The sequence below is a fragment of the Heloderma suspectum genome, chromosome 16 (assembly GCF_057233095.1).
Source record: "Heloderma suspectum isolate Gila_16-S chromosome 16, 16-S_ref, whole genome shotgun sequence".
NCBI classification, from domain to species: domain Eukaryota; kingdom Metazoa; phylum Chordata; class Lepidosauria; order Squamata; family Helodermatidae; genus Heloderma; species Heloderma suspectum.
Genome location: NC_139473.1, coordinates 19,419,513 through 19,432,725, shown reverse-complemented (window position 1 = coordinate 19,432,725; position 13,213 = coordinate 19,419,513). Strand labels below are relative to the sequence as shown.

At 48.4% G+C, this 13,213-nt stretch overlaps 1 protein-coding gene across 7 annotated transcripts in view; it reads left to right on the top strand.

Annotated features, from left to right (window-relative positions):
- The window catches only part of POR (cytochrome p450 oxidoreductase), a 78,406-nt gene that overhangs the window by 30,926 nt on the left and 34,267 nt on the right, over window positions 1-13,213 (top strand). For 3 of the 7 annotated variants that reach the window (XM_084822815.1, XM_084822814.1, XM_084822813.1), the window contains one exon: window positions 8,050-8,244. In XM_084822815.1, coding sequence (XP_084678941.1) covers window positions 8,063-8,244 — 182 coding nt within the window. In that variant the 5' untranslated portion in view covers window positions 8,050-8,062. Of the gene's footprint in view, window positions 1-5,810; window positions 5,980-6,173; window positions 6,339-8,049; window positions 8,245-13,213 lie in introns of those variants that run through there. The other 4 variants (XM_084822816.1, XM_084822810.1, XM_084822817.1 and 1 more) reach the window with 3 other exon arrangements.

Genomic DNA, 13,213 nt, shown 5'->3' with positions numbered 1-13,213 from the left:
AGTGAGGCAGCCATAGAAGAAGAAGCATCCCCTCCTTTGGGAAAGAGAAGCACGGCAGAATGCCAGTTCTAGCAAGAGTGCAGAACCGATATGTGTGCGTCCTCTGAAGCAAGAGAAGAGGAAAATGATTTTTCCCTCTTGTATGCAAACCTACACAGTTCTAATGGGCTAAAAGGTGTGTGATTAATTGAGTGACATTTCTTTAAGTGGATTAATGCCCTAATATCAATTATACGGACAGCCGAGGTTCTTTTAAAGCTTGCCTTCTGTGACTAGAGATGTGGGAATCAGCAAAACATGAGTTGGTTGAGGTTGTCAAAATTCCGCCTTGACGCTCGTTCCGACTTGTGTCCATGTTGGATTGCGAGCTTTTTTGTTTTGTTCATGTGCAGATTTCTGTGCACATCTTTCCAAATGTATGCATCAGTTGTGTGCTGTTCTGTAAAGTATGCATTTGTCTCCCCTGGATTGGAGTGTGTTTGTGCCCATTTTTCAAAAGTGCTCATTTTCTTGGGTGTATTTTTAAATACGCACATTTTTAACACACTTTTCTTTGGTCTGCAATTCACATCGTAACGTGGAGATGTGTGGATTTTGACCGCAGATAATGTTCGAATCCGATCTCAAACCAATGGAAGTGGATTTCTCATACATCCCTATCCGTGACAGCCACTGAAACTAGCAAATTGTATTGGATTTCTGCCATGCAAGATGATGTACACGGTGTCAGGATTGGGCCCAGGCTCCCCGGTTTGGTTTTTGACTCTGATTCAGATTTGAAGAAGCCTAGCCAAGACATGGAGTGGGGAGGAAAATCCCCGAGACTCTCCAAGAGTCCGTGAAGAACCTTCACATGGGCTTATTGATCAGGAGGGCCAGGCTCAGTGACCATCTTCCTCCCTCTCCATGGGAACCCAGTCTCTGTTGGAATGGAAGGAAGTCCCGGAATTGACAGAAGCCAGTGCTCGCTGCCGTGTTAAGCAGGTGGAACTAGGAGTAGGTGGGAGGCATTCCGCCAGAGCGGCAGCCCATCAGAAGCTGAGTTGAGAGGACCCTCCCTGGAGGGCGGAGCCCAGAAAAAGCTTGTGGAGCGCTGTGAAAGATCCATTCAGTAGTTGAAAGGCAACTGCCTTGTTTCTGTAATTCTCTTAACCAAAGCTCTGTTTTGTTAATTAGGCCCAGAGGGCAGCTCCACACCTTTGTCGGAGCTTTAGGTGTGAAGAGGTGCTATTAACTGAATAAAGAGCATTCCTTGACACACAGACATGTTCTGCTGGCCCATGTGGGAGTAGAATCAGAGGTGGGCCCCCAGAACCCTTTGCTACTTCTTTCCTTGTGCCGGCTGTTTTCCGCCCAGCACACGTGCTCCACTTTGCTCGTCTTCTGCTGCCCGGCTTGGTCTGCTATTCTCCCCACCTCATCTTAGTCACTGGCTGTTCAGCCTTCTCCGGTAGCCCCCGTCAAAGGAAGCGAGGTGGGTGGCTACTAAGAAGAGGGCCTTTTCTGTTGTGGCACCTGGTTGCAGAATGAGCTTCCCAGAGCGGCTCTCCTGGCACTTACATTGTGCTCTTTTCAGCAGCTGGTGAAGACCTCCTTGTTTTCCCAGGCATTTTAGTCTTTCAGTTTCTGTCGCTTAACATCTGTTACTGTCTTTTAAATCTTTGCATTGCTGCTAGGTTTTGTTTTGGTGTTTATTTTTTATTTAGTACTGTAGTTTGAAACTCTTATATTGTATCTTATGTTATATATTATGGTTTTAATTGTTGCGAACTGCCCAGAGAGCTTAGGCTTCTGGGCAGTCTGGAAATGTAATACATAAATAAATTACCTTGCACAAAAGGTTTCACAAACGCCGCTCCTGCAACGTGACTTTGATGTCTCGGGAGTTGGCATGCTGCAGGCAAGTGACAAGGAATGGAAGCCTCCCTGGATTTCCCAATGCCTTCAGGAGGCCCATTGGGTCACAGATGGGCTACCACTCTTGACTGTCTCCTCCACCCTCTCGGTCATTGTGTGCATTTCCCCTCTGGTCCCCTAGCTCACAAGCATGGTTAGGTTAGCTCAGCTTTCTCTAGCCGGGCACCCTCCAGATGTGTTGGACTACAAGTCCCACAAGTCCCAGTCATCTGGCTGGGGATGATGGGAGCTGTAGTCCCACACATCCAGAGAGAGGGAAGCTGTGTTAGCCTTCTGTCAGGTCTTTCCAAAAAAATGGGTGGGTGCTGTTCCAGATGTTGTTTGCCTTCCAGCTATTGTTTGACTCCAGCTCCCATGAGCCCCAGCCAGCAGGGCCAAGAGTCAGGGGCTAATTAATTAATAACATTAGTATACTGCTCCACATCTAAACAGATTCCAGAGTGGCGAGCAACAAGAGAAAAATGAACAAAAGAAGAATAAAACATATTAAAATTACTCTTTACAAAACAGGATGCCAATAAAACCAAGGCTGGTTAACGCAGGAAGTCTTCCTGGAAAAGAGCTGTTTTCAGGAGGTTCCAGAAACAACCCAGTGTTGGCACCTGCCTCAGCTCCAGAGGCAGGGAGTTCCACAGGAAGGGAGCCACCACACTGAAGGCTCTTCTCTGGGTGGACTCCAGTCAGGCCGTAAGTCCATGTGGAACCACCAGGAGCATGACCTCAGTGATTGGGCAGGTTGGTGAGGGAGAAGGCGCTCTCTGAGGTGGCTGGACTCCAACTTATACAAGACTATCAGTGGCTATTGGTCTTGGTGGCTCTGTGCTATCTCCAGCACCAGAGGCAGTGTGCCTCTGTACACCAGTTGCTGGGGGACATGGGCAGGAGGGTGCTGCAGCACTCATGTCCTGCTTGCGGGCTTCCTGTGGGCAGCTGGTTGGCCACTGTGTGAACAGAACGCTGGGCCAGATCGACTCCTGATCTGAGCCTCACGCCTCTCCTTATGTTTTTAACCTCTTGAGGAGCAACAGGTTTCCCGGCCCTGTTCTAGCAGTATTAATTTTGCTAATGTCCTTTGCGTGTCGTAAGCACATGCAAAGGACAGGGCCCATGACCTGCAGGGGCTTACAGTCTAACTTTCACAGTCGGGAGCACAACAGAAGGAGGGATAGTGGGTCGAAAGGGTGGACGTGAAGACGACTGCTTTCTTTGAGAGGCTTTGCCCCCCGAACTCCATTTGAAGCTTGGGGCAGCTTGCAAGAATTAAAAACCAATACAAAGTTGAGCATAAAGCCAATGTTTTTGAAAGAAAGAACAGTATGAATGCTGTTTTACGTACTTGGTCTAGGCTTTTGGGGGATGAAGATTAAGCTAGGAACACCACAGGGTGTGATGTGTGTGTGTGTGTGTATCTGTGAGAGAGAGAGAGAGAGAGAGAACCGGCATCTTAGTGAAACTGTTGAGCTGCAAATTTCACTGGTTCAAAGTATATCTCAGCTGCAAGCCTGCTCAGCCAGTACTCTCAGATCCAGATTTGGCTCTCTGCCAGGTGAGCAAGTATTACAAATCCTTATTTGCTAGGTGGAATCTGTGTTCTACGTCAGCCTTTCCCAATCTGGCACCTTCCAGATGTGTCGGACTGCAACTGATGGGAGTGGCGGTCCGGCACATATAGAGGGTACTATGTTCAGGATGTCCACTGCTGGGAAATCTAGTCCTTTTTTCACTCAATGGAGTTCCGCAGTGTGTACGACTCAGTTTGCGTTTTGAGCTGAGCTACAGGCTTTTTGCTGAACTCCAGGGAACTTTTGTGTGCTTTCACCCCCAACAGCTTCCATAATTTGCACAAATTTCTGAGCAGTCTGCAAATTTGGCCATAAATCATGGAAATTTGCCCATAAATCATGCAAATTCGGCCGTAATTCGCGCAAATTCAGCCGTAATTCGTGCAAGATGCAGAAGCTGTGGGAAACCCCACACAAAATGCCTGGAAAATCCGTGAACTGGCCTTGCTGCAGACCAAGTCAGGCACTGTAGCGGGAACTGGAACGAAGTCTGGGGGGAGGACAACCCAGGAAAACTCGTCAAACTCCACCCCCCAAACGAATTTCTCCAACATCCCCACACTAGATTGGGGAGGGGTAAGCAGGCTCCATTAGAAGATGTTGTTTGTATTATTTATTATTTCTATATGTGATTTGTTTATTCATTACATTTCTATGCTGCCCAGTAGCCAAAGCTCTCTGAGCGGTTCACAAAACGACTCTTAAAACCATAAAATACGATGGCCTAAGAAAACAAAACGTAGCATAAAAACATTAACATGTTGAAAACAGAACAAAACTAGATAAAAAAAAAAGCAAGGGGAAAGCAAGAAACAGTGCATGGATCTTAAAACACACAAACACATTAAAAAAAGACTAAAGACTAAAATAATGGGCTAGATGAATGGTGGATGGAGATTGGGTAGCTGGGCTGGGACCCTTGTCTGCCTGATGGGAAAGCGGTTTCCACTCAGAGATGACCTAGATGGACTGGTGAAATCTCACTTTTGAGTGAGGCCACTTCCAAACCGATATGATGCGCAGGCTTTCTCACGCCAGAACACAGGTGCAATCTTGTGCCGTCTTGGGCAATGTCCTCCCTCCCTTTTTGATCCTCACAATAGCCCTGCGTGGTTGGTTCTGATGGCTGAGGCACGCTGACTTCTCTATGGTTGGAAATGTGTTGTCCCACAAAACAAGGAGCGCGACAAATAAACACAACGTGACTCAAATAGGGGCGGCCTGCAAATTGTGCGTATAAATGAATAAGCCGAATTAACATGCGGAATCTTTCCCAGGGTGGTATGTCTACAGCACGTATAAATAACGTGCTGTGACTTGTTAATCTCCGTCAATTCAGGGCAATGCAAAACTTTGCAGAAACGTCTACGCTTCAGGGTTAGCCGGAAAAACCTCATCATGGTGACCACACCGTGGTTTTGTGCAGAGAGGAGTCATATTTGGGGGGAAGATGACAGAAGCTGGGAGATGGGGAGGGAAGGGGCATTAAGGGGAATGCATTCCCATGCCCCCTTGTGCTTGCCACCCCTCCATTTTCCCCTGAAGTCTTGGGAACCTCTCTTCTCCCCCCGCAAGTCTCATGATTTAGATCCTGTCGGAGGCAGAAGGCTTTCCATCTTGGCATTCTGGTTAATAGAATCTTAGAATAGTAGGGTTGGAAGGGGCCTACAAGGCCATCGACAAGGCTGTCAATAGCCTTGACAGGTATTTATATTTATTACTGCATTTATATCCCTCCTTTTCCCCTCTTACAAGGAACCCAAGGAGGCTTACGTGGTCCTCCCCCTCCTCTCCGTTTTATCCTCACAACAACCCTGTGAGGTAGGTGAGGCTGAGAGTCGGTGACTGGCCCAAAGTCACCCAGTGAGCTTCATGGCTGAGTGGGGGGACGGGACGGGACAAGAACCCAGATCTCCCGAGTCCCACAACACTGTAACTGCTACACCACACTACAGGTCCCGGGGAAACAGGTGCCCCGGTTCGTATGACGTGCAAAGTAGCGCAGTTGAATATTCTGGCCTTCTCGGAGGGCGTGACGCTTACAGGGCTGCTCGGGCGAGTTTTGGCGGTGAGGACCGGCAACTGAGATGTATTAACGTCCTCCTATGTTTCTCAGAATAAGATGTAAAAAAACGCATAGCCAGGCATGCTGGCCCGCAGGACCTTGCGTATCCGTTCTGCCGAGTCATCCTGACTGTCACTCCCAGGAATTCTTGCTGTCAGCCAGACTCATAGGCTGAAATCACGTGTGGGCTGTGGTGCAGTTGCGTCATCACTGTTAGAGGCGCGCGCGAGAAACTCCTGTGAGGCTTGATCCGAGCTTTCGGTTACAGGGTGGCACATTCGCTACTGCAGCTTTCCTCACCCTGGAGCCTTCGGGATGCGTTGGACTACCGCTTCCATCATCCCCAGCCAGCATGGGCTATTGTCTGGGCTGGTGAGAGCTGTCGTCGAAAACATCTGGAATGTGCCAGGTTGGGGAGTCTGCTTTAATGCAGAGGTAGACAGAGTTCAGTCTTGCGCAAAGCACTTCTTTGCTTTTTTTGTTCTTTTCCTCGGGTCAGGCAAAACTGGAGAACATCCAAAATAACCCAAGGGCATGAAGAGATAAAGTTTCAGGACAGTGAAAAATATATGTAGTCTGATTCTTTGACAGAGCCCAGTGGGTTTCGCCCTGTGTCATAAGTGGGCCTTATTCTGGGGCAGGATTCATCTTGGAGACAAACCTTTTGGAGATCTCTGCAGGCATTTCTTAGAACAATTGACCCTTGAAGAAGGCCCAGTTATATAATACAGGGCTGAAACATACTGGGCTACTTCAAAGAACAAAGCTATGTGTTTTTTTCTCAACAACCTGAGGTTTGTTTTCTTTACTAGCCAGATGCAAAAGAGATATATGTAGAATTAAAGAATTCTGAGTCCAGGGATTCGTTCTGCGTTCCAGAACTGAACTGAGCCCTGCGAAATCTGTTCCTGGTTCTTTCCTCATTTCAGTGGTACAGCTTTCTCCAACTTGGCCCTCTCCAGATGTGTTGAACTACAACTCCCATAATCCTGTCTGGGAGATGCTAGGAGTTGTAGTCCAACACATCTGGGGGGGGCAAGTTGGAGAAGGCTGCAGTAGTCTGATTCGGAGGGTGTGTGAGTCGTTTGGTTGTTGACGTGACTAAACAATTGAGTGGGCCCTGTTTGTTTGCCAGCCTGTCGGAATCGATTCTTAGGGAGGTGAGCTATTGGGGTGGAGAACTGGGAATTACCTTCTGTGATCTTTTTACTCCTGTTATCATCTGAAGTTTTATATTTGATTGATATAAAGCACTTTTGCCCTGTCCTTCAACTGAAAATGGTTCCTGAAGCAGTTTACGTAAGATCAGTAAAAAAAAAAAAAAACCCAGCAAGAAACACACGCGAGTGTCCTTGCTGGTGTCTAAAAGACATGATACAAAAGGGAAAAAACGGGACAAAAAGGGAAGGGAGTTCAAGGAGGGGGGGCACCAAAGAAAGGCAATCTCTCAGCGGAGGCAGTGCACTGGGTCATCTTTCTCTCCTCTCCCTCTCTCTCCTGCAGCCAGGTGGGACTCCATTCACGCATGGCACTCCACCCAGTAACAAAGAAGAAGCTAGGTTTCTGCCCCAAGGGCAGTCTTTCAGCTGTTCTCCAGAGCTGCTGCTGCTTTTGACTGTGCATGCTGAAATCTTGAGCTAACTGTGAATTACCTCCTCTTGCGTAGCTGATTACGTAAACCTAGCCAAGGCTGGTTATCTTGATAGCCACATGTGAACTTTTAAAATAAGCAAAATACTTTCTTTTCTTTTCTTTTTGGCTTGCGTCGCTGGTAAGAAAAGGGAAACATTTGGCAGGGGTGTCTTTTTGTTTTCTTTTTCTTCTGGGATATAAATAAACTTTCTGGCATGCTCCTGATTTTCCCACATTGTAGTTATTAAAGCTTTGGGTGTGGTGATGGCATGCCATCAAGGTTCAATCCACACTTTATCTTGTTGTCAAAGTGAAGCATGTGCTTCATGCTACCTGCTCCTCTTGGTCCCTGCTATGTGGTTATGATTATTTATTTTATTATTATTATTATTGCATTTATATCCCGCCTTTATTCCTCTTGCAAGGAACCCAAGGCGGCTTACATTATCCTCCTTCTCTCCATTTTATCCTCACAACAACAACCCTGTGAGGTAGGTTAGGCTGAGAGTGTGTGACTGGCCCAAAGTCACCCAGTGAGCTTCCATGGCCGAGTGGGGACTAGAACCCGGATCTCCCAGCTCCCAGTCCAACACTCTTGCCACTACACCATGCTGGCTCTGATTACTGCTGCCTTTCCCAACCAGGTGCCCTCCAGACTGGGGAAGGGTGGGTCACTTAACTTACTCTGCCTGTGTTCAGAGGTATTCTTTAAAAACAAAACAAAAAACCACCACGTTTTCTGGAGGTGACTCTTAACTCCCAGAGCTGAGCCCTACTTCTCCAGGAGTTCTCAATTTGTTGAGATTCGAACCCGTAACAAGATGTCTGATGGGGTGACCTCTTTCCTCTGCCCCTCTCTCTCTCTCTCTCCAGTTTGTCCATCATCATGGGGACAGCATCATCCAAGGATGAATCCTCCTCCACAAAAAGCTCAGAGACTTTGATCCCCTTTGGCATGTTGGACGTCTTCCTCTTCTCCATCATCATCGGCCTCTTGACGTACTGGTTCTTCTTCCGCAAGAAGAAAGAAGAGGTTCCGGAGTTTTCAAAAATTCAGACGCCAGCGGTGTAAGTGGAGGAATGGGGGGCTGCACTTTTCTTGGGGCAGGTCACCATTTCAGCTGGAGCAAGGACAGACCAAGGTGGTCTGGAACAAGTGGTTCCCCAGCAACGGTGTAGTGGTAGATTCTGAAATGCAGGCACTCATCATGACAGTCTCCCTAGCCACGCCCCCAAAGAAATTCAGGCAGCTGCATTGATCCCTATTAACTAACCAGTTCTAGCAGTTTTCAGTTCCACTGGGAGCAGGTCTTTTGTAGAGCTCATGGCTTGTAGAGCGCAGTCCTGTCGGGATGCTCGCCAGCCTTTGACCTTCACCTCTGCGCTCCTCCCGCTCTGCATTTGGGCCAGACAGGCTTTTCTGCCTGTCTAGTTGGGGCTCTGCGGAGCAGGAGAGAGGGAGTCTGGGGATGCCGAAGGATTCTTCATAAGCTGTCCTCCCCAGTTCCCACCCCGCCCAAAGAACCGCCCCCTTTCCCCTCCTTTGTGAGCTTGGAGGAGGCAGCTGGTGCGGTTTGCACGGGCTGTGAGGAGCTCCAACTCCTTGGTCCGACCTCGGAGCGCTGTCTCCAGCCTTGGATCCAGGAGGGACCCATAGATGGTTGCTGGGAAAATCCAGCTCTCCCCCAGCTACTGTGAGGATTGCAGCTGAGCTCAGAGGGAACAGGGGCGTCTGGTGGGGCGGGGAGCGGGGGGCACCGCTGACAGCAGCGTCGCAGCTAATCGGGACGTGGTGGCGCTAATCCCTGCCAGCCCTGCCTCCACTGCACACACTGGCCTGTGTGGCAGAAGCTTGGCGTTTCGTGGCTTGGAGTCAGCAGAGAGCAGGGGGGATTGAGGTCCTTATCAGGCCATGGAACTATGGAGCCTGGCACACCCCAAGGGCGAGTGTGGTGTCCTGTCTGTGGTGGGGGGTCCAGCTACCGAAATGAGGGATTTCAGCAAGGTGGGACTGGCTGGAGTCACTGGAACACCGAGGGCTCAAAGCCTAGAGGGTTTCTTATAGGGTTTCCGCAAAGGGACAAAAGACTCTGGGTCCAATAATGGAAATAAAAGAAAAGGGAGACTGAAAGAACTGGGCATGTTGAGCCTGGAGAAGAGAAGACTGAGGGGAGATAGGATAGCGCTCTTCAAGTCCTTGAAAGGTTGTCCCAGAGAGGAAGGCCAGGATCTCTTCTCGGTCATCCCAGAGTGCAGGACATGGAAGAATGGACTCAGATTCTGGCTGAACATCAGGAAAAACGTCCTGACTGTTAGAGCAATACGACCATGGAACCTGTTCCCTAGGGAGGTGGTGGGCTCTCCCACGCTGGAGGCATTCAAGACGAGGCTGGACAGCCATCTGTCAGGGATGCTCTGACTTGGACTCCTGCACTGAGCAGGGGTTGGACTCGAGGGTCTTATAGGCCCCTTCCAACCCCACTATTCTACGATATTATGACTTTTTTCTATTTAAACATGCATAGGATTGGAGGACATTTCTGTCTAAACATGCATAAGATTGCGCACTTACACTTAGCCTTTGAAAATATGCAGCTTTAAATGTTTGAATGTTTTTACTGTTTAATATTCTTGTTTTTATGATTGCATGGTTTTATTGTTTCTAAATTGTTGTACACTGCCTTGATGGCTTTTTAGCAGATGAGGTGAAATGGAAATCTTAATAACAAATGATAAAGCTTAGTGCCCATCCCAGCAATCCCACGCAAGATCACTTGCATAGCAGACAGGGCTTCACACCTCACATGCTGCATATTCCTAGCAGGAAAATTGGCTTGTGAACTTGGTGCCTGCGAATTGGTCGTGTTCTTTACCCGGCGCCATCTGCGTCCATGCAGCTTGACAAAAGAGGCACGCGCAAATAGATCCTGGTCCCAAGGAACATAAATCTATATTCTGGTTGTGGGTAAAACAATTCGGCGTGGCGGGTGGAAGGAGGGAAGCCAAAGATGGATGTTGAGCATGTAAGTTCGACTCCTGCATTGAGCAGGGGGTTGGACTTGAGGGCCTTCCAACCCTACTGGTCTATGATTGTATGAGAGGAGAAGACTCATGTATTTATTTGAAGTAATTTTATCCCTCTCTGACCCTCATGTCCTTTGCTTTTTCTCTACTAAATAGCCTGGTAGGAGAGATAATAGCTCCAGTTCTTATTCCAGTGTGAAAGTTTGTTTTATAACAGGAAGATATTTGAAGGGATGGTTGTTGTTCACCCAGGATGATCAATAAGGCCGTGGGTTTAAAAACAAGTGGGAAAAGATGTTGGGTGTTCCGACCGGTCTGAACATTTGGAAATTGGTCCATCCCAAAGGGTCTGCGCGTGGTCCCCTTGTGTTAGCATTCCGGAGAGGTTCTGTAGCGTATTACGTCAGCCTTCCCCCATATGGTGTCCTGGAGATGTGTTGGACTACAAAAGCCATGCTGACTAGGGATGATGGGAATTGTACTCCAGTGCATCTGGAGGACATCAGGTTGGGGATATATTAATTGGTACTTGATGCTGTATCTGTTTAAGTAAGATATATGGGGATTAAAAAGAAGTGCTGGAAGTATAAATATCACAAGGCCGATGTTTTACATATGTCTGGATCCTTTCTTGACACCCTCCTGATTTTTACTGTGTTTCTTAGGATGGTTTTAAAATTAAGCATTTATTTTTAATGGGGCAGGGGGCTGATATATTGCCCTTCTGCACCATCTTTATTTGGCTTCCAAAGAGCAGTTTTGTCTTTTGGAGCTCAGACCCCCACCTCTGCCTTGTCCTGAGGTTCTTCACCAAGTTGTTTTTAGTCTCACCAGTTTGCCTTCTAGGAAATTAGTGTATTTATTTATTTATTAAATTTCTTAATCGCCCTCCTGGCTGGTCACCCAGTTTTGTGTCCAGCCATGTCTACCATGGATGGGCAAGCTCCAGTGCTATGGCAGCCATTTTGTGAGAGCACCCACAACACTATCAAAATTCCAACTATGCCCACTGACCTGAAAAGGTTGGGGACCCCTGACATACGTGGTGGAAATGTTCAGAGATTGAAAGTTTTGGGGTGAGAGGTATATTCCATCAGCCTAATGAGGAAGTCGTCTATTCCGTTAGACTCTTTAGTTATATTATTGGGGCAATTTGGTGAAGAAATTTAAACCAAATGAGCGCGAGGTTCCGTGAGACAAAAATACGAATGGCAGAGAGATGGTGAAAATCTGTTATTCTTCCATTTAAAAGAAGAATGGCCAGTGAGGGCTTGAAACGTAGCTGAGATGTGGAAGTTAACACAATGGCTGTGTCTGGACATCATGCTAAATCATAGCTCAGCATGATGGGAATCAGCCTGGCAGGCCGTTGTTATTTATTTATTTATTCATTAGTTTTATTAGCCACCCACGATTCTTGCATGCCCTCTTCTCCTCCTGCCACATGGCTGGGAGGAGGGGTTTGGAAGTTTTTGCTTCTGTTTTCCAGTAACTACAGTTCCGTCCGCACCCTAAACTGCGGTTAATGTTAACTGTGGCTTGTTTAAACAAGCCGGCTTCATAACTCATGCTTTGAAGCTGACTGGTTTTAAACCAGGGGCGGTGAACCGTTTTCAGCCCAAAGGTCCAGTTGGTTCTGGATGGGCATGTTGAGGCCCTCCCAGAGTGGGCAGGGTCACTGCACAGCACAACTTGCACGCGGTGACAGGCACATCACCCCTCCCTTCCCCCCCCAGCAGCTTCCCCAGTGAATATGCCCCCCGCCCAACACAGACCGCAGTGAGGTTTTTAAAAAGCCTCCATGGGAACCAACGGAGGCTTTTTAAGAATGCCTCAAAGCTGTAGGGGAGGGGGGATTTTTCAGGAAGGTGGGGTCACAGGGTTAGCAAGGGGAGCTCTTGCCATTGTGTTCCCCCGCCAAAAACATGCCCCCCATGCTGGAGTTAGGCTTAGGCTTTTAGCCAGTAAGGGAGGCTTTTTTAAAAAAACGGAGCCTTGCTGTGTGGGAGGAAGGAAGGGAAATCTCCTCTCCCATTTCTGATGACTGGGGCCAGGTTGGTCTCCCCCTTGCCCATGAGTTATTTCTGGGAGGCAGGGGGCGGGTTCGTGCAGCCTCCCAGCGCCTCTTGGTCCCCTGGCTAATGGACGAGGCCCAGGTGAGCTGCCCCCTTGAGCTCTGCATCCCTTTGCGGTGGGCTTTTGCAAGAGGCAGCGGGGTGGCAGCCCAGCTTCCTGAGCTTCAGCAAAGTTTTGGGGAGAAAGATGGAGTAGTTTCTCTCCAGCGGGGAAATGGACAGCGGTCTTTAAACCAGCGACTGCCTCTTGTGCCTGATACTGGATCCGTCCCCCATCTATCTCTTCCCATCTTTCACTGCCAACACTTGGAGTCCTTGTTTTAACTGCACCTCTTGAGTACGTCACCTCACTTTTGCCAGAAGCCCTGGATCGAAGGACAGCTTCCTCCCAGTCATGGGAACATGGGAAGCTGCCTTCTACTGAGACAGACCTGTGGCCCATCTAGCCCAGCATGGCTGGCACGGACTGGCAGCAGCGGCTCTCCAGGGTTTCAGGCAGGAGTTTTTCCAGCCCTGCCTGGAGATGCCAGGATTGAACCTGGGACCTTTTGCAAACAAAATATTTGCTCTAGCACTGAGCTGTGGTCCTTCCTCTAAAAATAAAGATTCTAGTCCTCATGTTTCTGAATAGAGGGCAGATTTAAATAAGGTCCGAAGTGGACTTCTCCTGAGTCAGACCCTTGGTCCATCTAGCCCAGTATTGTTGACATGGACTGGCAGGCCCTTTTCCTGCCCTACCTGGAGATCGAACCTGGGACCTTCTACATGCCAAACAGGGGCTCTACCACTAAGCCACAGCCCCTGCCCTGCTTTGGTTGGTGGTTATTAGGTGCAAGAGTTGATCTAGGTCCTTGAGCCAAGTTTCTTTAAACAAGCAAAGGGATGAAACAAGCTCCTTTGACTTAAAAAAAATAAAAATGCAGAACACCATCAAAATC